The following is a 25,559-nucleotide window of genomic DNA, read 5'->3' as shown; positions in this document are numbered from 1 at the left end:
TACTTAGAGCAAATGTATTGTGGACATTTGATAATTAAGAGGTTTATTTGCAAGGCACAACTGTCCAAAGCAATGTTGTGCTGTAAAATGAGGGAACATTTGTTTAATTATAGAACTGCACCTAAATGAATACACACTAACAAAACAAGACTTAACAGACCATTAAAAAAAATAATTGCCATTGGAGGGAAAAAGATCTGTAGCAAAAAACATGAAACAAAATACTATTGCCTAGGCTTACATAATTATTATACACAGTTTATCAAAAACAAGTAGGTAGTAAAGTAGATATCACTTCATTGCTAAAGAGGACACAGGTCTGTGTGTGAGAAGATAGCATTCTCTACTTGAGTAAAATCCAATCATTCAACAAATCTAAATGCCCACAGGCAACAGAAGGAAAATACAAAAGGACAGACTTCACCTACGGCTGCCACCTGTCCCATTTGTCAGTGGGACACTCAAGTTGAGAAACGTCATTCCATTGCCCACTCAGTAAAACAGCGGGACTTTAAAAGTCCCACTTTTCAATCAGGCTGAATTGCCGTGGAAAAGCCACAAATACTTCTGGTTTTCCCACAGCAATTCAGTTACATTACTCGAACTTGCAGGCACAGCTTTTCCCTGTTAGGTCCAGGTGTCGTAACTCTTGCAGCAATTGGCTGCAACTCATGAAAGGGGTGGAGATTAAGTCAGGAAGGGCCCTACAAAGGTCACAGCTCACCCATATCCAGTCTTTCAGTGCTTATTTCCTGAACTTCCCTCCAAGATCAGGTGGTTTTCAAAGCCGGCCACCCCAATGGTACCTGTAGCTGCAATTTCTGTTGCCTTGTCAGTAATCAATGAAAAAGAAATCCTCCAATAGCTACTTTGTGATGATCAGTGTACTATGTCCCTTAGGTACCCTTCTTCTACATGTCTTCACAGCTTTAGTGTAAATAAATGAGTCTGCAAGTGTTAAGATTACTGTGCAGATTAGTTAGCCGGATTATTGACTACTGGTACTGCTTGACATTTTAAGAGGTTTCTGCTATTTATCCAAGTTAATTTGGATGAATACTTATTCCTCAGTCTCATCTGCTAATATCACATTTTCTGTTATATATTTTTTTTCAGATTCATTTTCTTTTGTACAGCTGGTAGTTTCAGGTTTGTTCACAGATGTATTGAGTAAATTTGATTTTTCCTGTTAATTCACCGAATTCCTCTGTCAAACTTGTGCTTTGAGTGCAAATGTGGTGATTTTCAGCTACCTGTTTTCACGCTAGGCTATTTTGTGATACTGGGCTCAGTCGAAGATTTCTAAAAGTGAGAAAAAGAGAAGAAAAAGGTACATATTTTTTTCATGATATGACCTTAGAATTAGAACAAGAAAGCAAAGGTGCATGACCTTAGAGTGAGAACAAATAAATAAGGTAGAGTAAGAACTGGAAGAAGACTTCTTGCCAGAACTTTCTATGCTCCTTCCGTAGGTTAGTCTTTAGTGAACACAGGTAATTTTGGCCTTATTGGTTTTTATTCTGGTGATCTTTCTCAATTTGTGGAAGTTTTCTGGTTTACTTTGATTGTTGTTGTCCTTCTCACATTTTAGCCAAGGTTTATCTGTGTTTTTAATTTTTTAGATTAATGTCACACCAAAGAACACTTTCACCTGAGATTCTGGTAGTGGAATAAGAAAGGTCAGTTTTGAATTGGGGTTACTGTGTTGTAGACATCAGATAATGCAGTTGTAGGACATTCACAAACGTTGTTTCCAGTTTGCTGTGCATTAGTATGAGCCTGGGACTGATGTTTCAGTTTTACATTTCTGTCTAGAGATGACTGAACAGTGCTTGCATAATATGGGTAGGAGCACCTGTTTTTAAAAAATTTGTCTGGTATTTTTTTTTATGACTTTGTCCAAGAAAGTACATTTACCCTTTGTAGAATTGAGTCAGTCTACTACATTTGCAAACCATTTGGGTTAGGTTTTTCTAGGGATATTTTCTTACTTTTTTACTGCATCTCCTTCAATACCCCTGGGCTGATGTCATGGTAGGGAGCGTGGTCAGTGTCATATTGGCCACATTCCCCATGTCCCACTGTGTCCTGCTTAAAATGTGGCAACCCTAACTTCAACTCTAAGCTCTTACTTAGTAGACCTACCTCCACTGAGTGTTTGTGTAATCTGACCTGCAGTACGCCAACAAGGCACTTTGAAAACCTTGCCTCAGGGTGAACATGTGACTTACACAGTACTAAAATGTAAACAAACTGCTCTAGCAAAAAATCTGAGATAATGGCCCCTTAAGATAGTACCATGTCAAGTTAAAAAGGGCAAACTTTATTAGTGGGACAAGTCTGAAATACATTTTTTACACTAGCGGCAGTGGGCCTTAAACCTAAAACAGAAAAAGTCAAGAAGATTTTACAAACAACAAAGCTAGTAGACATGTAGATATTAAAGAAGGTACTTGGAATGGTGCAGTATCTTGCAAAGTTTGACCCTAATGGGTTTCAAATAAGTATGCATCTAGAAATGCTGCTTCACCAAGATGTAGTCTGTGAATGGAGCTGTTGGCAAGAAAACTGTTTTGAAAAGCTCAAAAATGTTAGTTACAGATCCATCAACATTAAAATAATATGAAGGAAATAAACCAATTTTGTTGTACGTAGATGCCAATCAGTGTGTTATAGGAGCTCTGATCCTCCAATACAAAAGAACAGCTTATAGGTTAAGAGCATTTTCAAATGCAGAAAATAGACATGCTCAGACAGAAAATAAATCATCAACAATTAACAGATGTGAGAAATTCTATAAATATACCTACTAAAAAATCATGTGGAAACAGACCACAAGCTCTTGCAAAACATTCAGAAATATTTTGTACAATTCTACTTCAAGATTGCAGATGTTACTTAATTAAAATGTATGATCTGAAACAAGAATGCAGAGCAGACAAAAAAAGTACAAATGTGTCAGGAATTCCCCATAATTCTAGATAATTTAGTATTTTTCACTGTTGTAGTAGTAATGCCGCAAAAGGTCCAAAGTCAGTCCTGAATTCCAGAGTACCCTTCCCCCCTCTCAGTCCAAAAGATGTCTTTCCACCTGGAACATCTGTGGTGTTAGCAGGAGCTCTGGCCATGCCATCTTTTGTTCTTTCTTGCCTCAGAAGCCTCCAGGTATCTGGTTTGGAACCACAGCATGACCTGCCCAGATGGAATAAGTCCACAGACATGGCAGCTGACCCAGAATATCCCTCCAAAGCTGCATCTTCTGGAGGAAAGAAAGCACTGTAAAGACAGCAGAAGGGAAGGTAGGGGGTAAAGAGATAGATGACTAGGTACACAACCCAACTCCAAGATGCTTACAGTAAAGGAGGACGAGGAATGAGGCAAGGTAGGAAATATTACAGAAACAGTGAAAATATTTGAACATCTACAGTTATGTTGCTGGTTACGTTATACAATAATATATATATAATATATCTGTACTATGTTCATTACATGGTTCACTTCTGCAGAAGTCACAACATCTGGAAAGATTCACAAAGCTTATGAATTGGTAGCTGGCTGGCCCAAAGAAGATGTTGATTGTAACAGTCCCTGTAGGACTGCCATGGTAAATCCTGCCCTGGCTCTAGAGGTAATGTCCAAGTTAAAATGCTTAGAGAAGATGTGGACAGATGACTAGCTAGCTGCTTCTAAAACTGACTGGGGGTTGACCTAACATAGAAAGGCAGCAGTTGCTGCTGTAGCTCTAATAGAGTAGGATCTTACATTGCCAGGTACCGTCCTGCAATGGAAAGAGTAACAGAAGTAAATGTGATGAGCCAGCCATTTAGAGATGGTCTATTTGGAGAAGGTCTTCCCTTCCCTACTTTTTACAAAGGATAGCTGTATCTGGTTTGATTTTCATTTTTCCCCTAGCCTTGGCAAGGTAAAAACTTAAAAACCTATACATATTCAGAGAATACCACATAGGTTCATTGGTAAGTATTAGGCAATCAGTCCGCAGACTGATTACAAGCCTAAAAAAGCCTCTACTTAAAAGTTTCTTCCAGCATCAAGGAGGGCAAAAGATAGACTTTTGGAGAATTTGAGGCTACCTACCCAATTACTTAGGTTTAATGTGAAGTTGGCAAGCATGCTACTTTGCTTGACATGTAAAGGAAGTTTGTTCCAGAGTTGTGAGATACATTGGGATATGAATCTTTATCATGGCAACATCTTATTCATCTGTTGATGAAGGTTTAGTTCTTTTATTTGAGGTATAATTTGTTCTGTGAAGGAAACGGAGGTCAAAGAGAGTTGGATTGTTCATGGTTTGAAGGCTAGCCATAGATCTGCATGAAGGTGTATAACAGAGTGAGTATAGAGACAGGGCTGCCAGTCATTTCTAATAACTAAGCTTTTTGAGGCCGTTGATCTTTTTAGTTTGAATCACTAAGATCTCTCAAGCAGCGTGATACATTTAGACAAACATGCCAAAGTGCTTTATATTCAATAATGAGATATGAGTAAAGGGGAATTAAAACCTATCTGGATCTTCTGGAGATGTAGTTGGAAATCAGATGAGCCAAATAAAGGTTTTTCTAAGTGCTACGGGGACAGGTCTAAGTGACACAAGGCCAAGAGTGTTGGCTTGAAGGTCAGAGAAAAGCCAAAAGGGGACAGGGCCCAACATTAAGCCTTATGGTACACCACTAGTAACTTTTTTGTTGTTGCCAGAAGTGGTACCTATAACACCATAAGGGTTCAGTCAGACAGACAGACAGTTAGCTATCCACTGTACAACATATGGAGTTTTAATTATTTTTATGCATTTTTACAAGTCTGACAATAAGGCCTTTATGGGGAGGCCATTTCTGGATATGCTGTATGTACACAGCATAACTTCTATCACAGCTTTGGGTACTTTTTCAAAGAAATTAAATGTGGTTAAAGAAGCAAGATCTTCCTCTGAAAGTAGAATTGTTAAAGGTTAATAGAGCTTCAATGTTCATATTAATGAGGTTTGAGATAATATGTTCCAAAGCTTTGCATATGAAGCTAGTGAAACTAGCAGGACTACAATTACCATGGTCTATGCTAGGAACACCCTTGTGTAAGGGCATTACAATGGCTGTTTTCTAGGCTTGAGGGATGTAATCAGTGGAGGGACGTACATCAGAGATTAAGTAAGGGCCCAAGGCTACATTTGACAATGATAATCAGGTAACTTAGTATATTACCATAGGATTATAGGAGGTTACTAGGCTAATGGCCCTGGGGCACTTACAAGCCTAGCCAAGAGTTTAACCCCAAAAAGAAACATCAGTCATCACCTGTCACCCCTGTCAATGAGTGATAAGGGTGGAACCTCTGGGACAAATTTGTGGTTTCCCATCCACTCATCAAGGCTGCGCTTGAAGAGGGTCAGCAAGGTGCTCTGTTTGACATGTATGGGAAGTCTATTACAGAGATGGGGCAGCCTCTGGGAAACAAACCTGTCTCTCCAGCAGGTTTTATTGATGTTGCATATTAGATTCAGGCCTTTTGAGCAGGCAGTGTGTGAGGAGTTTGACTTATGGATATGGAGCATCTCTAGTAGGGCAGGGTTCGAGATTGCCTTGTAGGCGAGACACAGATCACCCCTGAGCAATATGTCGACACCGAGAAGAGTGACAGTGATTTGAGCTTGTCTGCATAAGACAGGTGTTGGAGGCCATGGATTCTCTTTTTGAGGTATTTTAGTGGCCTTTCCAGTTGGTGTAGATGTTTGGAGATGTACTCAATTATTGGTCTAATGAGGGAGGAGTACAGAGAGGTAATAACATCCTTTTTTCTGGATGCAATTCCTTTACTTACGAGATGAACCAAGTAAAAGGCTTTTCTGACCACTGCTGCTACACAATGGTCGAATGTGAGGTCGTTATCAACCTGAGTGTCCAGCTTTCTCAACACAGATTGTGTGCTTAGGGGGTTGCCATTGAAGTGGTAATCAGTAGGGGTCGTGTTTTTGCCGAATGGTATGATGATACTTTTTTTGCATTTAGCTTGAAGCCATGATTTGGCACCAGTCATTAGTTGCTGTGAGACCCTCTTGCAGTATGTTAACATCATTTGGGGAGTCGATGACAGCACCCAACTTACAGTCATGCACAAACTTGGTCAGCCACAGGCCTTTTGTCTTTGCCTGCACCTCTGAGAAATAGATGCCAAACAGTAGGGGTCCCAGGACAGATCCCTGGGGAACTCCACTAGTGACAGGTCTGCTATCCGAGGTGGAGGTGCCTACTTTGACTTTGAGGGTCCTGTCAGTGAGCCAGTTGGCCACCCACCTGATGAGAAAGGGATTTATTCCAAGTTGCGTTAGCTTTTTGATGATGCCCGAGTGAGGGATTGTGTCAAAGGCCTTGGCCAAGTCTTCTGAAAGACATCTAGGTGGAGCAACCACTCAAGAGGGACTATCCTAAATCTGCTGAAAGTACCTTCCATTGTGTTCTACTCTGCCAGAATATAAGTAGTCTGCGGAGTGAGGCTGTTCTGTATTGCCACTTCCATGGCAATCATGGCTAGTCTGCACAGTGGGTATATGACTTTGTTCATCCTTGTTTATTTCTAGTCAACTGTGGAGATGGCTTAGTATCATTAATGGGGTTCCAGGAGTTCACAAATGATTTACAGCTTTGATAACTTATTTTTTAGAGCTATCATCTCCTTGAGGTTTATATGCTTGTTCATAAAATGATGGTCCCACACATCTTTACAGAACTGACTCCCATGCAAAGTGCCTGCTGAAATTGAGCAGGAAGAGGTGCAGAAAAAAGATGCCTACATTTAGGAAGAGCCGACTAGCTTCTTGAATATATTGAGCACTGGAATTTAAAAAGATAGGGTATGAAGATGTTAGACTCGGTCTGATTTGCGGTACCTCCGGATTTTCCTCATGAATACTCTGAAAAATGTATTTATTTATAACTTTGTTGATCGTGAAGGTCTGACTAGGACAGAGATTATTTTCAGCGGAGGCCCAGAGAGAAATGCTCCAGAAGCAAGTCTTTGGATTGTGGGAGGAAACCGGAGTACCCAGAGGAAACCCACGCAAATGCAGGGAGAACATGCAAACTCCACAGAGAAGGCACCCCAGCTGAGAATTGAACCATTGAACCTCTTGCTGTGAGGCGGCAATGTTAACCGCTGCACCACTGCACCACCCAATGGTACCGTTAGGATGGATAAAGATATATAACCCACAATGTTCTGATTTTCTACATTCAAAAAGTGAAGCTGGAAAGATGATATTTTCCCAAAGGGAGGTAGGTTATGGATAGAAATGTGTGTAGGAGACAACCCAGAAAGTACAGTTTTGTACCTACCATAAATGAAGATGTTCGAGTGTTCAACCTGCTGCAGTCATCACACTTGGGTTATCTTGCTATCAGGCGGTCCCGCAGTCGGACTGAGTTCCAAAGTCTTGGTCCGGCATCAGTTGCTGTCGCTTCTTCCCTGACGTCATTGCACCAGGTGTATACAAGAGGCATCCAATGCCATTTTCTTCAGTTTTTCTTGCCCCAGATGTCAGGTGCCCCCAATAGGTAGGCTATATATATATATATATATATATATATAAATATATAGCTATATAAAAATAAAACAATACCTTCGGGCACAAGCAAATACACCACAGAGGTTGTATAGGATAGAGTGGTATAGATAAGTTCAGCTAGTTCAGAGGGGATGGAGGGAGGGTAACCTGGACTGCAGCAGGGTGAACACTTGAACATCTACATTTATGGTAGGTACAAAACAGTACTATGTTCATCGTGTTACCCTGCTGCAGTCATCACACTTGGGTTGAATCCCAAAGCTAAGGATGGGTGGTGGAGTTAAACAGGGTTAGAAGAAGCTAGTAGATCTGCAAAACTGCAGTGGCAAAACCAGCTCTAGTCTTAGAATATAGAGGTAAGTGATAGTGTTTGGTGAAGGTGTGCACTGAACTCCAAGTTGCAGCTTCCAGAATATCCTTGGTTGGCACTCCCCTGAGAAAGGCTGCTGATGTAGCTGTAGCCCTGGTGGAGTGGGACCTAATGTTAGCAGGTACCGGTTTCCCATGATGCGTGTAGCAGAAACGTATGCAATGCCCTATCCATTTCGAAATGGTCTGTTTTGAGATAGCTTTTCCTTGTGATCCTGCAGCATAGGCTACAAAGAGCTGGTCAGATTTTCTGAAAGCCTTAGTTTTATCCAAGTAGTAACGTAATTGCCTGTGAATGTCCAAAGAGTGCAGGAGTCTTTCTCCTTTGTTCTGGGGATTTGGGAAAAAGGTGGGCAAATGAATGGTTTGGTTTAGGGCCACACTGGATAACACCTTTGGCATAAAGGAAGGTTTAGTTCATAGAGAGACTCTGTTTTGATGAAAAATGAGGAAAGGCTCCACTGCCATTAGTGCGTGTAGCTCTGAGACTCTTCTAGCTGAAGTTATTGCTAGTAGCAGGGCAGTTTTCCATGAAAGAAATTTTAAATCAGCTGAAAAAGCTGGTTCAAAGGGCGTCAGTGTAAGCTTTTCCAGAACAAAGTTGAGATCCCAAGTAGGTGTTGGTGCTTTCCTGGGCAGTCTTATGTTCTTAGCCCCTCTGAGGTACTGTCTTAGGAGTGGATGTGAGAATAAAGGAGGATCCGTGTTGTAATGAGCTGAACTTGCTGAGGCGTGGATCTTAATAGATGAAAAGGAAAGTCCTTTGTGCAACATCTCAGTTAAATATTGTAGAATCTGAGGAATGTTTGGATCAAGGGGATTTTGGCCTTGGCTCAAAATCTTTTCCATTTGTCTGAATAGGTTTTCCTGGTGCTAGGCCTCCTGGCCTCCAGAATGACATCCATAACAGCTTTGGATAGAGGTGTTGGCTGGTTGTTTAGGTAATTTGCCATGCAGCCAGGTTTAAAGTCTTGAGCTGGCTGTGTAGAATCTGATTGTCTTGCTGGGTGAGCAGGTGAGGAATTTGTGGTAAAATCCATGGTGGGCCGTGGGCCATTTTCCTTAGAATTGGATACCAATGCTGGTGTGGCCAGTCTGGTGCAATGAGTATCATTTGTGGCCTCTCTAATCTGACTTTCAGTACCTTTGCTAGTAGAGGCAGTGGAGGAAAGGCATACACTGTTAATGTTTTCCAAATGAATGAGAGGGCGTCCACTTTCTAAGCTTGAGCTGGAATGTCCTTGTGCAATATTTTTGAAGTTGGTAGTTTTGGGGGCTGGCAAACAGATCTATGTCTGGGTGTCCCCATTTATGAGCTATCATTGAAAATACTTGAGGATCTAGTTTCCACTCGTGTGGATCCATGATGTTTCTGCTTAGTTCGTCTGCCAATGTGTTTTTCTTTCATGGCAGGGATTGTGCTTGTAATTGAACCTGGTAAGACAGTGCTGTGTTCCACAAGGGCATTGCTTGCCTACATAGAGGGTAGGAATGTGTGCCCCCTTGCTGCATAGAGGGTAGGAATGTGTGCCCCCTTGCTTGTTTATGTACCACATTACTGTGGTATTGTCCGTCTTTATTATTAGTTGTCCTGGGTGTAAGAGGTCCTTGAAAGCTGTTAGAGCATTCTGTACTGCTAGCATTTCTTTTTGATTGATATGCAGATGCCTTTGATCTGTAGTCCATTTGCCCTGAATACACTATCCTGCCATGTGTCCTCTCCCAGGCATAGTCCAATGCATCTGTTGTCATAGTTTGCCTGGCTATGGGTAAGGTGAAAGGCTGACCCTTGCTGAAGTGACATGCCTGTGCCCACCACAGAAACTCCTGTTGAAGGCAGGGAATGAGTGGTATCATTGTTTCCAAGCTGTGGCTGTGCTGAGTCCATACGCTTTTCAGGTACCATTGTAATTTCCTCATATGCAGTTTTGTAAATGGTATTAGTAGTATGCAAGATTACATGAATCCCAAGGCCTGCAGAATTTTTCTTGCAGGGAGTTGGGTCTTTGTTGCCATTATTTTGAAATATTGAGTCAGCTGTTGTTGCTTGTCTGGCATGAGATAAGCCATCTGGGCCGTTGTATTCAAGCTGGCACCCAGGAATATTATGTTTTGTGAGGGCACTAGTTTTGATTTCTTTTCATTTACTGTGTACCCTAGGCAACTTAGAAGGTGTTTGACAATTGCCGGCTGTTTTAAAAGAATGTCCTTGCTTTCTGCTTGAATAAGGCAGTCGGCCAGGTATGGGTATATTTGAATTCCTCTTTGTCTGCAGTATGCAATTACTGGTGCCAGGCATTTTGTGAAGACCCTGGGTGCAGTAGATAAGCCAAAGGGCAGTGCAGAGAATTGATAATGGGTTGAACCTACAATGAAGCGGAGGTATCTTCTGCAATTTTGTCTGATAGGGACATCCAGGTATACCTCCTTGAGGTCCAACGTTACTAGCCAAGCATTCTTGCCCAGCATGGGAAGAAGCTGCTGTAGTGTTAACATCTTGAATTTTGGTACTTGCAGATAGGTGTTCAGAACTGAAAGATCCAGAATGGGTCTCCATGCTTTGTCTTTTCTTGGGACTAGAAAGAGTCTCGAGTAAAATCCTTGTCCTTGCTCCTGTGTAGGTACCTGTTGAATGGCTCTCATATCCATGAGAGCTGTAATTTGTCTTTGTGCCTTTGCCCATTGATTTGGTGGCAGGTTTGGCATTCCTTTTATCCTTGGCAAGGTATGAAAGTGGAATCTGTATCCTTGTGAGAATGTTTAGGACCCATATGTCTTTTGTGATGATGTGCCAGTTGTCTGCAAAAAATGCTAATTTTCCTCCCAAGGGTGCTGCCAGGAGAGATTTGCTTGGTAGTTTGAGGACTGAGTCATTGTGTTTGCCTTCTGCTAGCTTGGGGCCTGTCTTCTCCTCCTTTCTGGGTAGCAGTACCCCATTGGCGAGGTTTGTAAGGGCCTTGTGACTGACCTCTGCCCCTTGGGCATCTGTATTTGCCCCTCTGTGATCTGTCAGAAGCTGGAAAGGACCAGTTTTTTGTTGGCCAATTTCTGCTGAAACGAGGGGGTTGTACCTGTAAAAAATCCTTGACCATCTGCATAGACTTTGCCTTATCCTCCATTTTCTTTAAAACCTCTTCTGCTTTGATACCAAATACATCCTGCTGTAAAGGTGCATCCAATAATTTTTGCTTTAACATGATCAGGTAGGGTTTGTTCTTTTAACCAAGCATGTCTACGTATGACAGACCCAGTAACAGCTGCTCTACAGGAAGCTTCCAATGAATCAAATCCACACTGTAAAGTATGTTTGCCCACCTGTTCAGCTGCATGCAACAGATCCTGCATTTCCTTGAATTCAGACTGTTCAGTATGTGTGCTCATTTTTTTGTTTTAATTGAGACATTAGGAATTGCTGATATTTCAGCATGTGAAACTGACAATTTAATGCTCTCATAGCCAGAGTTACTGAGGTGTATACTTTCTTTCCCCATCTATCTAGGGCTCTGGAATCCCTTTCAGAGGGCACAGGATTTTTAGCCATAGAAGCTTTAGCCCCCTTGGGACCCTGGGAAATTGTTTCTGGGTCAGCCGCAGGGCTTTTATAAAGGAATATGTGTGAGTCAGGTACTCTGTAGTATCTGTCTGGTTTGGCTGGAGCAGGAGGTAGAGAGTCTGGATTTAGACTAGACTCCAAGTAAACATCATCCACAATATCTAAAACTGGAGGGATAGCAAATGGTCTGTGCTAGGGTAGCAAGAGGAACTCTCGGAGCCTTTTCTTAGAATCAGAGTAGTCCTGGCCTTCCCAGTGGAAATGTTCCCTCATGGTATGTAAAGTTTCCCCAAAGGAGTAGTCTTCAGGGGGAGATGCTGAGGGAATAGAGTCTTCATAAGGGGGAAAAGTGTAATCCTATTCCTGAGAAGAATTTGAGGAAATTGAAACCTGGTCAGAGGAAGCATAATCCTCCTCTTGTCTTGGTCTTTTATCTGGAGGGGGATGGGAACCCCTGATTAGGGTAATCAAATCTTCAGCCATCTTAAGCATCTGTTTCTTAGGCATGGGGCCTTGAACTGTAGACTGATGTACAGTCTTTTTTTGGTTTTAAAGGAGTTTTAAGCTTAGCATAAGATTTAATGGTGAGTGTAGTCGGTCTGAAGACATCTTCTGCAGCCGAAGGTGTTTCCACTGCACCGGGGCCTCCTTCTGCTCCGGTGTCGGAAGGGCCTAATGAAGATGGCTGTGTCGGCCTAGTAAATTCCGCTTGAGAATCCGCAGCTGTTTGGGGTTCCAATTCTGCGGTCGTCAGGGGCTGCGTAGGCGCCTCACTGAAAACCGGAGAACCGGCGACTGGCCCAGCAGAGGCCTCGGAGTCTGGCTTGTTCCTAGGCTGCCTGTTCTTATCCTTGCGTTTTTTATGCATGCCGGTCGTCGGCTGCTCCGACGGCATGACATAATTAAATTTCCTACCAAAGTAGTGTCGTGCGAAGTCAAAACGGCATTTGATAGTTCGTTTATTAAACCTAGCACAAAACAGACAACCTGTGACGTCGTGGTCTGGGCCTAGGCAAGGAATACAATAAGAATGGAAGTCCTTATGAGGTATTTGCTTCCCACAAGAAATGCAATTGTTAACTTTTTCTGACATTGGACTGAGGTAAGAAAAGGTTCCCCAACAGGGTACTTAGCTTTATTGAAGACTTCGGACTGAAATTCGAATCGAAAATCTCAGGTGTCGGCCGACCGGCACTTGCGAACTGCTTCTGCTTCGGGCACCGTGCGGCAAGAAAGACTGAAGAAAATAGCGTTGGATGCCTCTTATATACCCCTGGCGCAATGACGTCAGGGAAGAAGTGACAGCAACCGACGCCGGACCAAAACTTTGGAACTCAGGCCGACTGCGGGACCGCCTGACGGCAGGATAACCCAAGTGTGATGACTGCAGCAGGGTAACACAATGAACATCCACTAACCTATGACAGGGATTTAAACAAGACTTTTTCAGAATTAACTGGAAACACAAGTTACTGAAAAGATGAAGAGTGAACTGGAGAGCTGCTAAGATGTCTTAGATGGAGGGAACAGAAATGAGGCAATAATTCAAATATAGAAAAAAATGCTGATGTCCTGAAGTGTGCAAAAGGCTATGACTTATGTTAGGCACTGTGAAAATTGCTGAAGCGGTAGAAAGACCACAGAACAAAGGTGCAAACTTAAAAGTACAGTCCCGGTACAAATATCAGGTAATGCTTGTTCTTTTTGTGAACTGGGATATGCAGATAGGCATCTTTGAGATCAAGAGTGATTAGAAAGGCCTTGGAAAACAGTAAACAAAAATGTCTTTGCAAAGTAAGCATCTTGAATTTTGGGGCAAAAAGAAAGGTATTTAGCTCTGAAAAGTCCAAAAATGTATACAAATGCCTTCTTTTCTTGGAACCAGGAACATCCTGGAGTAGAAGTCTGTATCCCTTTGGGATTGAATCATAGGTTCTACTACAGTCTGGGATAGCAAGTCTGAAAGAGTTAAAGGAAAACTTTTTTTTTTATTTTTTTTTTTTGAGGATGTACGATCCCCGAGAGAGAGAAAGAGAGGATACCCAATGAAGTCCGTAACCATCCCTGATTATTTTCAGAACTCTGCCATTTGAAGCTATCTATTTTCCAGAAATGAAGCTAGGGAGAGGCACTACTTACAATTTCGGAAGAATGGTCATTTGAGGAGGGCAAGGTAGAAAGGGAAAAATGTATACGTAGTCAATGAGCTTTCTTTTGATAGGAGGGTCAATGAGGAGAGCCTCTTTTCACTTCTAAATCTTCTCGCTGCTTTTTCCTTATACTGTTGCTTAGATGGCTTTTGTTGACAAGTTTTAAAGGGTAGGATTTACATATACCAAGCCAGAGACTACAATTTCTTGGAATATTCCCTTTTTTCCAAGGTATGATAAGTTTGCAGTTGGTATATAAAAGATCAGGGGTGTGGGGGGCTTGGCCCCCACCACTGGGGATGTAAGAGGGCATATCCCCTACAAAAAAAAAAGTTTAAAGGAGAAGAGCGATATTTTTTCTTCTTCTGTATTTGAGACTTGGCAAGCAGAGTCTTGATATTTCAATAGGAAGCTTGACAAGAAGAGTTACTGGACTCCTAGCATAAACTTACCTCTTTCTTCCACTTCTGCCAAACACGTGGTCTCTCTCAAGAGGAGCATTACACAAGTGAGCTTTAACATCAGTACATTTTGCAGTCTGATCCATGCATTCCTGCACATTACAATACCAGTGGCAGCAGCCCTAGACATAGCATCCACTGTGTAGCAAAGTACATTTAATATAATACCAAGTGACCTATGAGGCAGACTTAGCCATGTCTAATAGGGAAGACAATGTCAGACCTTAGTAGAGAAGCTAAAGAGTGCTGTGTTTTAGCAAAATGAGATAAAAGATACCTGGACACGTATATCTGGCAGCTAATGGCTCTAAATGCCAGAGTGGAGGATGTAGAGACCTTTTTGTTTCCTAACATGTCAAAAAATGGCTATTTTTGTAATTTGGAGCAAGGTTAGATGCAGAAAAGGTCTTCGATGATCCGTCCCCATCAAAAGAAATAACAGGGTCTGGCATAAGGTTTCCATAAAGACATCCAGGTGTCCCAGGGTGTAAAATCTGTCCGGTTTCTTGGGTGCAGGAATTGGGAATATAGAAAATCAGAGGCAAAAGCATCCTCTAAAGCCCCTAAAACTGGGAAAATGGCTACTGATCTAGGAGAATCCATACCCAATAAGTCATAAGTTCTCTTCTGAGATTTTGAAATTTCCTTATCCTCCTCATTTGAAATATTTCTTGGTTTTAGAATGTGCTATCTACAAAGGAAATTTCTTCTTGGGGTGGAGAGATTTTTTTTTCCATTTCAAACTCACAAGGAGTGGGGAAGGATAACTAGGAAACACAGTCTAGACCCTCAACATCTGAACCAGAAAGAACCGCTCCTGCTGAGAAACAGGAGGATCTTTTTTTCTCTTACAATAGACTCCTTGAGAAGCTTTTTGTATTGAAGGTGTTGAAGGTGATTACAAATATTTTGCTTTTTAGAGTGGTCTCCATCCTTAAGGTTTCAGGAATAGCATGTAAAGGCCTGACCTTCAAAAATTTTGCACCATCCTTTTACAGCAAAACCTGCAGAATACCTCCCTCACCCTCAGAGATAATAATCTTACATTCTGCCTTTTCAGCAACAGCCTGGTACAGCCTGCCTTGCCATGTGTAACTCTTGGGCCTTAGTGGCTTCCTGAAGAGATGTCCCAATGGGACCAGGGGAATCAGACAGACAGATGGTTTCGGAAGCACTTCAACAGACATATCAAACGTAAACTGTAGAAAAAATGGTGAAGTCAGAGATTCTTAAGATGCCTCTTTAATAGCTTTTTTATTTATTTCTATAAGGGGGAGGTCTAAAGAAACGGATTCAGTTCCCATTGTCTCAAGCGCCAACTTTTTAAAGCACTTGTTCTCCAGAAAACATTTTAAAGATTTTTTTTCTGCTCCTTAAGTTGGTGGAAGACTAAAGGTAAGCTAGTGCTATACCTGCAAGTTGTAAGGAGTGTGTAGAATCTGATATCATGTGACATGGAGATTGTACACTACTTAATGTTAGTCTTAAGCTGATAATACCAGTTCTACCTGTGGATTCAACATGAGTAGTGGTGGTAGGTGGTCCTGGAACTGGTAAAATACCTTAATTCAAGGCATACAGGGAATCAGACTAAGTCATCAAAAACTAAATAAATAAAAAAAATAAAACACAAACTATTTTCTGGTATAACTTGCAGAGTGATAACTACATGCTACTTGTGGAAAGATTAAAAAAAAGAGGGTTGGAGATCTTGTATGCACTGTTACAACATCTCCCGAAGCTAATCAAGTGCAGGCTCTGAATGAGATGACATGATTATAAAGCCCATATCTTATGTTCACATATAGGTACCTTTCTTATTTATTTTGACAGCAAGGTTACCAAGTTGAAAAGGGAGTTTCATAGGAAGCCTACATAAATAACATGGGTATAACAACCTTTGTGCAGGATGGTTTCATTATGGTGGCCAGCACAGTAGCACACCAGGTAGCAATGTCACCTCACTGCAAGAAGTTATCTGGTTCGATTCCAGCTGGAGTGTCTTCTGTGAAGAGTCTCCATGTGTAGGTGTTTTTTCTCTGGGTACTCCAAGTTCCTTCCACATTTCAAAGATATGCAGTAGGTGGACTGGACATACTAAATTTCCTGTAGGTATGAGCGTGCATGCATGTGTGTGATATGGAAGAAAAACTGTGGCAGGGCTAGCTACCCGGTGGTGTGAACATTGACACTTGATGACTGTCACTGTTGATTTGACACCCAAACCCCATGTGCAAACATGGGAAAAAGGGGTTGTAGATGGATGAAAGGAAAGACGTCTGAAAGTCTGCATGGAAATGCTTGTAGCAGAGGTGAGAGAAAACCATAGAAAAATGCACTTGGCTTGAAATAATACACTCCACAAACAGTTGATTTTGATCAGATAAGCTGAGGTACTCAAGGTCAAGGTTTTGAAACAGATTCTTCCTTGAGTCTAACCATCACCCTCAATATTAGCTCAATCCTTGGTTATGCACTGCAACACAATGGCTTTGGTGCCAACATTGTTGACTCCAAACCTAACAATTCACACCAGGTATCAAAAAAAGGCCTCAACGTCTCACTGGGATGGAAATGGCACAGATCAAAAGAATGACTAAAGTTGATCCTTGCAAATTAGATGTCTGACGTTCAAACTGAGAATGGGGTCAAAGTCAACATGGATGCCAACACCAATAATGGTCAACCCTGCCAGACATCTGACAGACCCACAACACCAATAATGGTCAACCCTGCCAGACATCTGACAGACCCAAAACAGAAGTCAAAGTCAACATAGAGTTTAACACAAAGAGTTCATTCCTACAATATGACTTTTCCTAAAACAGAAGATGAAGTCAACATGGAAATCAATGTCACTAAGGGTCAACTCTTATTAGTCGATTCACATTTGATATAAAACCAAATGAAAATGAACACTTATGACATATACGACAGATGTTCAACATGGAAATGAGGTAAAAGTTAACATGGAGGTTGAAACCAATGGTAGTCAGACCAAAAAAGGAATTCCTGGAGCTAAGCTATTATACAGTTGAAACTGACACAAAAGCCTAAACAGGGCAGATTAGGGGCCAAATAAGAGAAAAAAAGTGTAACTTTAACAAAACGCAATTGTTACCAGCAAAATCATAAATAAATAAAAAGGAACAGAAAACATAACAATTGTGGTTTGTCATCCTCCAAAATAAGTCACATTAACAAAACAGCACTTGAATGGATTTTCTCACCAAGAAAGTAACACACAAAAAACTCTGGCTGTAAAGAGCAGATGCGCACAGTAAGGAATATTCCCCAACTAAGGTGCCCTGTTTTATACATTCCTGACCAAAATGTACATCAAAGAAAATAAAAGCATCTGCAAATAATAGCCCCAACAAGAAGAAAATGGCAAATACCAAAGGGAGGTGGAACACACATACCAAAGTAGTAAATACTGACTTCGAAATTGAAGACTGGTAAGTCAGAAACAGATGGAATAGAATAAGTTAATTCAATGAAAATCTCAATAAGAAAATCTGAAACTACACTCAAAACTGCAAGTAAACCTGGTAGTCAGGGAATGTTTTTAGAAGTGACTGTAACAAACAAGGCAGAAGAAATCTACAGATAGGTCCCTAGGCACACAGCATTACACGTGAAATGGGCCAGGTTGCCAGAGAAAGTTTTAGATGCTGGGCTAATTCCTGTTAGCTTTAGTACTGAAGATGACACTCCCAAACTCAAATATCAGAATCTGCTCATGCCCATCTTATCCATTTGTTACTGGAGTTATCACTGAATACTTTGTTTTCTCGCCACTTTTTAAAACATTGCATGCAGTTATCTTTGATGAATATTACTAATAGTAAGTTTACTTAGCTATTTAGTGTGAGTGATAAGGTAATCAAAACTTACAGAAAACTTGACATTTTTTAAATTTCTTTCTAAACAGAAAACTGTATCCCTTCCATTAAAAAATGTGTGGAGTGCCATCACTAGAGGCTGGAAGAATCTTAAAGAACAGTTCCAACCACTGAAGTGACACTGCTTTCCTTTGTAAGTACACCCACTCACATCAAGTTAAGTAATCTTTCCTTCTGCAGCATGGCTATCCAGGCCAATCACTACATACTTGGAATACATGCTGCACATCATTGCATATGGGCACAATCTAAGAAGTCTATCAAAAACACTTACTGTGTGGGTTTTCATGATCCATCACATACAACTCATCTTCATCCCCATCTACATCTCCCAGAATGTAATCCACTGGAACATCACTGCCATCGGAATCCTCATTCTCTGAAGGAATAAAGGAGAAAAGATTAAGTAACCAGTCCTGCAGTGCATTCATTTACCTGTTTACACTGTTGCACCTCATCTAACGTACCAAGCTTGTAAAAATTACAAGATGGTGCAGGGTGGCAGACATTGTACATTCAGGTGCTAACTATTACTGTATACTTTTTACTGTTCAGGTTATTCAGCTAGTAGAAAATTGTGTGGTTGGCACAAATGCAGTTTCACCAGAGAACCTAGTTTATTAGGAAGAAACCAACAAGTAGCATAAAATCAAAAGTTAATAGCAACAAATTATCAAAACAGTGAAAGTTACTAAATGAAATACATGCTCACATGTGCAGGTATCACAATTAAAAAGAAGAATAAACCAGATATTCCAATAAAAATAAGAACAAACCCAGTAAACATCATGTAATAATGAAACACTGCTTGCTATATCTTTTTAAACCGTCAGGATTAGACAACTGGATGTATAAAGTGTTAATGTTGGCCATCTTCTGATGGATAAAGGTGATCCAAATATATACTAGGAAACCAACACCACTAATGCACAAGCACAGAGATTACTGGACTTTGTCCAATTGTTCCAGAGCATTTGTACTGACAGAGTACACACTAGGGGGGAATAACAATTTGGGTCTTGTCCTTACCAATATGGGGGGGCATTTACCCCATCTACAACCTCTTGCGCATCTTCGTCCCTTATTAGGTCTGACCATAAAGCAGTCTCCTTTGAAATACAATTGAAAGCAGAGATCCCTTCCAAAACTGTCTACTCCTATGTGATAAATTGGCAAGCTTCAAATCCCCACCAAACCCAGTTAACTTCACTGAAGACATGGAAATTTATAGCACCACACCATACCAGTATGGTATGATATGATATTGATGAAGCACAGATGCAGCTGTATCCGGTTGGAACAAGCACAGACCAAAACAAACCCACATGGTTTGAACCATAATATCAACAAGTTTTAGAATAATAGGAAAAGAATTTTGACCAAAAGTAAGAAGAGTAATTCACAGAATGTTAGGGCCCTCATAGATAGGTTCATAGATTAGTACTAGGCTAACTGGCCTTGCAAGCCATTTTACACCTAGCCAATTATCCCTTGTGAGACTCAAACCCTGCACCTTGTGTTTATACGGAAAACACCTTAACCATTATCACTGAAATAAACAACTCAGGAGCTTAAGAAAATACACCAAAGCCAAGTTTGAGGCTAAAACAGCTACCCCAAGCCAAAGACGTGATGGAACCTCTCCTATTTGGCATCAACCTTTCTGAAGTTAAAGCCAATGCCAAAGGGCTCTGGCTACTAAGTTTGTAGGTGACTGCAAGCTAGGAGCAGTCACTGAATCCCCAAATGACTTAGTCATCCTGCAGGAAAGTTTGCCCCAAATAAACAACCGGTGCCAAAATCAAGGGCTGAAGCTAAATGCCAAAAAATTAATTACTGTAGCCTTTGGAAAGTCATCTACCCATGAACCTAACACACTAACATGACAAAATGCCAGTAAGAGAAGACCCAGTTGTTCAGGGTTTGGGAACTTATGTGTATAGTGACACTACTTTTGACCAACGTGTGCCCATCGTCATAAGAACCTTCTATATTGCAAAGTGTACAAACAAAGGGACTGTGTCTACATCTATGGATGTCTCTGTCCCCCTACACTGAGCCCTCATTAGGAATCATGGAGTATAATGTCCCTTTTGGCATGCATCTGTCAAGACACATGCAACAACTGAAATGCCCACAGAGATACCTTATTAAAAAGGATACAAAATGGACCTACTCAAAGCCCTGTCACTATAATCCGTATCTTACAGACTGCTGAGAGGTGACCTGTGTCTGCATACAAGGCATCTTCCGACCCAATACCGATGGATTTACTGCATATTACAAAGTCAAATGGCATCAGAAATGTTTGGTCTAGGGATCTATATCTCTTCTGCTGCAAAAACAGAATGGTTTTGACACTAACTGTCCCTTTTTCTTACCTTCATAGCAAAGAAACAGTTGATCTGAACTCCTGAAAGGTTTGGTCCTGTCAATATAATATGTGTATGCAGGCATTCATCCAAAGTATGCAAAATCCTTTCTCCCCTATTTTTTGGATCTGGAAAGACAGATGGATAAACTGACTAAATGTAAACTCCAAAACCATTTTAAATATAAATGAAGGATTTGTTCTCAAAGATACCCTATCCTTACGGAAAAAAAAGAGATAAGGCTAACTCAACATAAGAGTCTGTGACACAGACGCTCTTCTCGCAGAGGTCAGAGTAATGAGGAATGCTGTTTTCCAAATTAAGAACTTGGATGTATCCTAAAAAGTTGGTTCAAGTGGAAAAAGTGTAATTTTCTCTAGAACAAAACTGAGATTCCAAGGACGAGCTACCTGTCTTCTCAATGTCAGACAAAGAATCCTTTTCTAAAACTGGTTTACTTAAGACTGGGTAGAAAGGGGGTATTCAGAGGAAGAAAAACAGACATGTTTGAAGGGTGAATCTGGATAGAAGAGTAAGAAAGGCCAGATGATAACTCACACAAATACTTGAGAATCAAAGGCATTGGGCCTTACAAGGGTCCTGGTATTTAGTTTGGCACCAACTAGAAACTCTACCACTTACCCATATATGATTTTGGAGAAGCAGTTTTTTTAGCCTCCTTTAATACCTGCTGCAAGCCGTCAGAAAACAGTCACATAAAAGATATTAAAACTACCATCCAGGCAGTCAATTGAAAGTGTTTCAAGTTGAGGTGCATCAGACAACCCCTGTCTTGTGAGAGTAAATCCAGTCTGTGAGGAATCATGTGGCAATTTCCCTTGACCATTTTGAAAATAAATGTTAACTGCTGCTGCCTGGGCCAAAAGGCAGTCACCACAATTACCTATGGGGTATGAATCTTTTGAATGACCCTGAATATCAAAGGAAAGGGTAGAAAGATGTACAAGAACATTCTCCTTCATGGCAATGAGAAGATATCTGTCTCCCGCACCTATTTGCAAGGAGTTCTAGAGCAGGACTTCTTTAACTGTCTGATGTGAATGGAGGCAAACAGATCTAAGTGAGGAGTTCCCCAGAGTTTGATCAGTTCCTGAAAGACCACCAGATTCCATTTCCATTTGTGAGAGTTTGTCCTCATCCTGCTCAGCTTACCTGCTAAAATGTTTTGCTCTGAAGAAATGTAGGTAATCTGAAGAGAAAGATTGAGCTGAGTTGCTATTTCCCAGTCTACTACAGATAGTCTACAGAGGGGTAAGGTCTGGTTCCTTCTGTGTATATATGTACCACATTCACTGTGGTGTTGACTGTGATTACTAGCAAAGGTCCTGGAGTCCAAAGATGACTTATACATTTGGAAACATTTACTATTGCCATCACTTATTTAATATTTATGTGATGTAGGTTGTCCAATTTGTTCCACAGACACTGAAATTTCACCCCCATGGACACAGCTCTCCAAGCAAAGACTGGGTAGGAGCAAGAATGGAAAAAGCGATACCTAGTCTCAGAAATAAAGAATAGTTCTGTAAAATCTCACCATAACCATAGATGTCCCTCTCCTCCATGTTGCAGTATTCCAAACCCTTGGGTTTTTCTCTCGTGCTACCCAAACGTCCAGCCAGTATACAAAAGTTTCTCGTCACTGCAGGGTACGTGAGAACTCTGATGTTGGCTAAGGGAATGTGGGCTATAAATGTGACATCTGCATGTACCAGACCTCAGAAATGAGCACCCCAGTCTCAGGATAACTGTGCAAGTCCAGTGCCATCCAAGAAGGGGCAGTTCAATGGAAAAAGGGGAAAGGAGGGAGGGAAGAAATACTGCAACATGGAAGTGAAGGACATCTATGGGTATGGTAAGATGTTACACAACTATTTTAAGTCCTTCTATTCTCATGTTGCAGTATTCTAAACCCTTGGGTGAGTGCCAAAGCTCAAAGGGAAGAAGAGGGTGGAGGCTTGGAACTATTTTCTAGGAATCCATGAAGGATTACCCTTGCAAATCCAGCCCTGGATTTGAAAATGTGATCCAATCTATAATGTTTGGTAAAGGTGTGGACAGAGGTCCATGTAGCTGCCTCTAAAATGAAGGCAGTGTCCAGCCCTTTAAAGAAAGCCCCAGATGAAGTCATAGCCCCAGTGAAGTGTGCTTTAATCTTAGATCATAAGGCTTTTCCATGGTATGTATAACAGAAAGAAATTGCCGTAGAAATCCAGGCAGAAATGATCTGCTTTGTCACTGCTTTGCCCAGAACCCTGGGATGAAAGGAGACAAACAAATGGTCTGATTTCCTGATAGACTTGGTCCTGTCAAGGTAAAACATAAGCTGTCTTGTGCACATCAAGGGAGTATAAGATTTTCTCATTGTCATTCTGAGGATGAGGAAAGAAAGTGGGAAGGTGAATAGCTTGGTTTAAGGATAACTCCTTGACTACTTTGGGCATGAAGGAAGAGTTGGTCCTAAGAGTTACCCTGTCCTTATGAAAGGTGAGGAAAGGGGGAATAGCCATGACTGCCTGTAGCTCTGACACTCTCCTGGCTGATGTCAAAACTACTAGTACTGTTTTCTGAGTGCAGTGTTTTAGAAAGGCCTTAAAAGCTGGTTCAAAAGGGGCCACTGTGAGCTTCTCTAAAACACAATTCAGGTCCCACAGGGGTGGGATGGATTCCTGGGGGGGGGGGGCTTGAGATGCAGCACTCACTTTAGTAATAACTTTGCAGGCAACTGAGATGCCAAAGTGGGTCCAGAAGCAGACAAGCTGAAATAACAGCAAGGTGGGCTTTAACAGAGGAGTACACCAACTCTGTTTGCAAGAGTTCACAAAGGTATGACAGTACCAAGGGAACATCATCCTGAAAAGGGTCCAACTGTCTTTGTCGACACCATATGGAGAATCTTTTCCATTTAGACAAATAAGACCTCCTAGTATTAGGTTTCCTGGCCTCCTGCAGGACTCATTGTAAAGGTGTCTGTAAGATCAGAATTCTGTAACCCACAGAGTAAGGTTCAGAGATTGCAGGTGGGTTGGATTAGTGATCCCTTGTCCTGTGTGAGAAGGTCCACTCTGTGAGGTAATTTGTGGTGATTACCCCTGGCTAAATGCAGAAGGAGGGGAATCAATGCTGTCTTGGCCAAAAAGGAGTCACCAACAAGATTTTTGGCTTGTATTGCTGGATTTTCATTAGGACTTTCTGAAGGGGGAATGTATACAGAAGCATTCCCTTCCAAGAGAGTGAGAAGGGGTCTGTTGCCCTTGCCAGAGGACTGGGTAGCCTGGTGCAAAATGATGGAAGTTGTCTGTTCTGAGGGGAGGCAAACAGATCTATCTGAGGTGTACCCCATTTGTGGACTATATTCAAGAACACATCCTTGTGGAGCATCCATTCATGAGACTGTGACATAGACCTGCTCAAGGTATCTGCCTGGGTGTTCTGCTCCGAAGGGCTATACACTGCCTGCAGCATGACTCCCAGTTGTGTGGCAAGCTCCCAGACTTGGGCAGCTAGTCTGCATAGCAAATAGGATTTTGTTCCCCCCTGCTTGTTCACATACCACAGAATTGTAGTGTTTTCTGTGAACACTTTTAGGGGGCCCTGCTTCAGCATATGTTGGAAGGCCGTCAGGGCCAGAAGAATTGCTCTCATCTCTCTGATATTGATATGGTCCTGTCTGATGGAGTCTGACCAGGTGCCTTGGACTCTTAGGGAACCCTTGGCTGCTCCCCATCCCAGATCTGAGGCATCCGTGTACATCTCTCGTACTGGCAAAGGCCTGTAAGGGCAGTCCTGGGTTTGAAGTGACTTGATTCAACCACCAGAGAATCTCTTTCCTGAGACAAGGTAGGAAGAGGATTTTGTACTCTAGGGGGTGAAAGTGCTGTGTCCATATAGACCTTAATTACCATTGTAACTTCCTCATGTGGAGCCTTGCCAGTGGCAACATGGGAATAGCTGATGCCATATGACTTAGACAGACATCTGAGGTACTGCCTGAAAGTAAAGACTGCCGAAGTACAGAGAGCAGGTACTGCCTTAAGTTTCCCACCTTATGAGGAGGCAGAAAGGCCCTCATGACATCTATCCTTACCCTGGATCCCAGGAAGATCTCGTCCTGATAGGAGTTCTGGTTGGACTTGGGGAAGTTTATCTTGCAACTCAGTGCTTGCAGGACTGATATTACTGTTTGTAGATGGCATAGCAAGGATTTTGAACAGTCTGCTTGGATCAGAAGGTTGTCCAGGTAAGGGAATATTTGAATCCCTTAAGTCCTGCAGAAGGCAATCACTGGTGCCAAGAACCTGGTGAAGACCCTTGGTGCTGTAGAAAGTCCAAAGGACAAGGCAGAGAACTGAAAATGTAAGGAGCCCACACAGAAGCATAGTATCTCCTATAATTGGGCCTTATAGGGATGTGCAGGTAGGCATCACTGATGTCCAAGGTGGCAAGGAATCCCTGAGGTAAATTTAAGGGAAAGAGGGTCTGCAGAGTAGCATTCAAAAGGTGGGTACTTGCAGGGAAAAACTCGGGTGGGACAGATCTAGGATTGGTCTCCAGGGACCATCTTTTCTTGGAACTAGAAAGAGAGTCTGGAATAGAAACCCTTTCCCTTTTCTGTCATAGGGACAGACATAATTGTTCCTTGGGCAATAAGGCTGTCTATAACTGGCTGAAAAAAGGAAAGCTGCTCTTTGCATGGCTGTGGAATACTCTTGAGGAAGGTATTGTGATCCAGGTCATGAAATAATCCTTTTCTATGATGAACAAGACCCACCTGTCTGAGGTAATGTTTTTCCAAACAGGGAGACAGTGAAGAGTCTTAGGGAAAGGGGGGGTGGAATCGAGGGGTTTGTTCAGTAATGGCAGGTAGTCAAAGACTACCTGCCCTGTCCTGAAACTGAGGCTTCTGGGCTGGAGCCAGAGCAGGCCTCAAAGGAGTTTGTAACTTCATGGTGCTCTTTCTGCCTCTGGCAGGAGAAGGAGGAGCTAAATGTTTCCTTATAAATTGAGTTTTTGAGGGGTAATTCCTGTGGAATTTGGAGACAGGAGAAACAGACAGGTGCTTCAGGTCTTGTAAACTCCTTCCCCTTCTATTGTAGAGAATTGAACAGCTCAGCCACCTTTGTGCCAAAGAGAGCAGAGTTATCCAGGGTGCATC

The 25,559-nt window shown here is 41.8% G+C and overlaps 1 protein-coding gene across 1 annotated transcript in view; it reads right to left on the bottom strand.

Moving 5' to 3' along the window:
• The window catches only part of WDR24 (WD repeat domain 24), a 640,974-nt gene that overhangs the window by 224,228 nt on the left and 391,187 nt on the right, over positions 1-25,559 (bottom strand). Inside the window, exon 7 of the mRNA XM_044070612.1 lies at positions 18,286-18,390. Within this exon, the coding sequence (XP_043926547.1) occupies positions 18,286-18,390 (105 nt within the window). The remainder of the gene's footprint in view (positions 1-18,285; positions 18,391-25,559) is intronic.

This window comes from Protopterus annectens, chromosome 4.part1 (assembly GCF_019279795.1).
Source record: "Protopterus annectens isolate FY-2018-M chromosome 4.part1, PAN1.0, whole genome shotgun sequence".
NCBI lineage: Eukaryota > Metazoa > Chordata > Ceratodontiformes > Protopteridae > Protopterus > Protopterus annectens.
The sequence above is the reverse complement of the archived record's forward strand: the minus strand, read 5'-3'. Positions and strand labels throughout refer to the sequence as shown.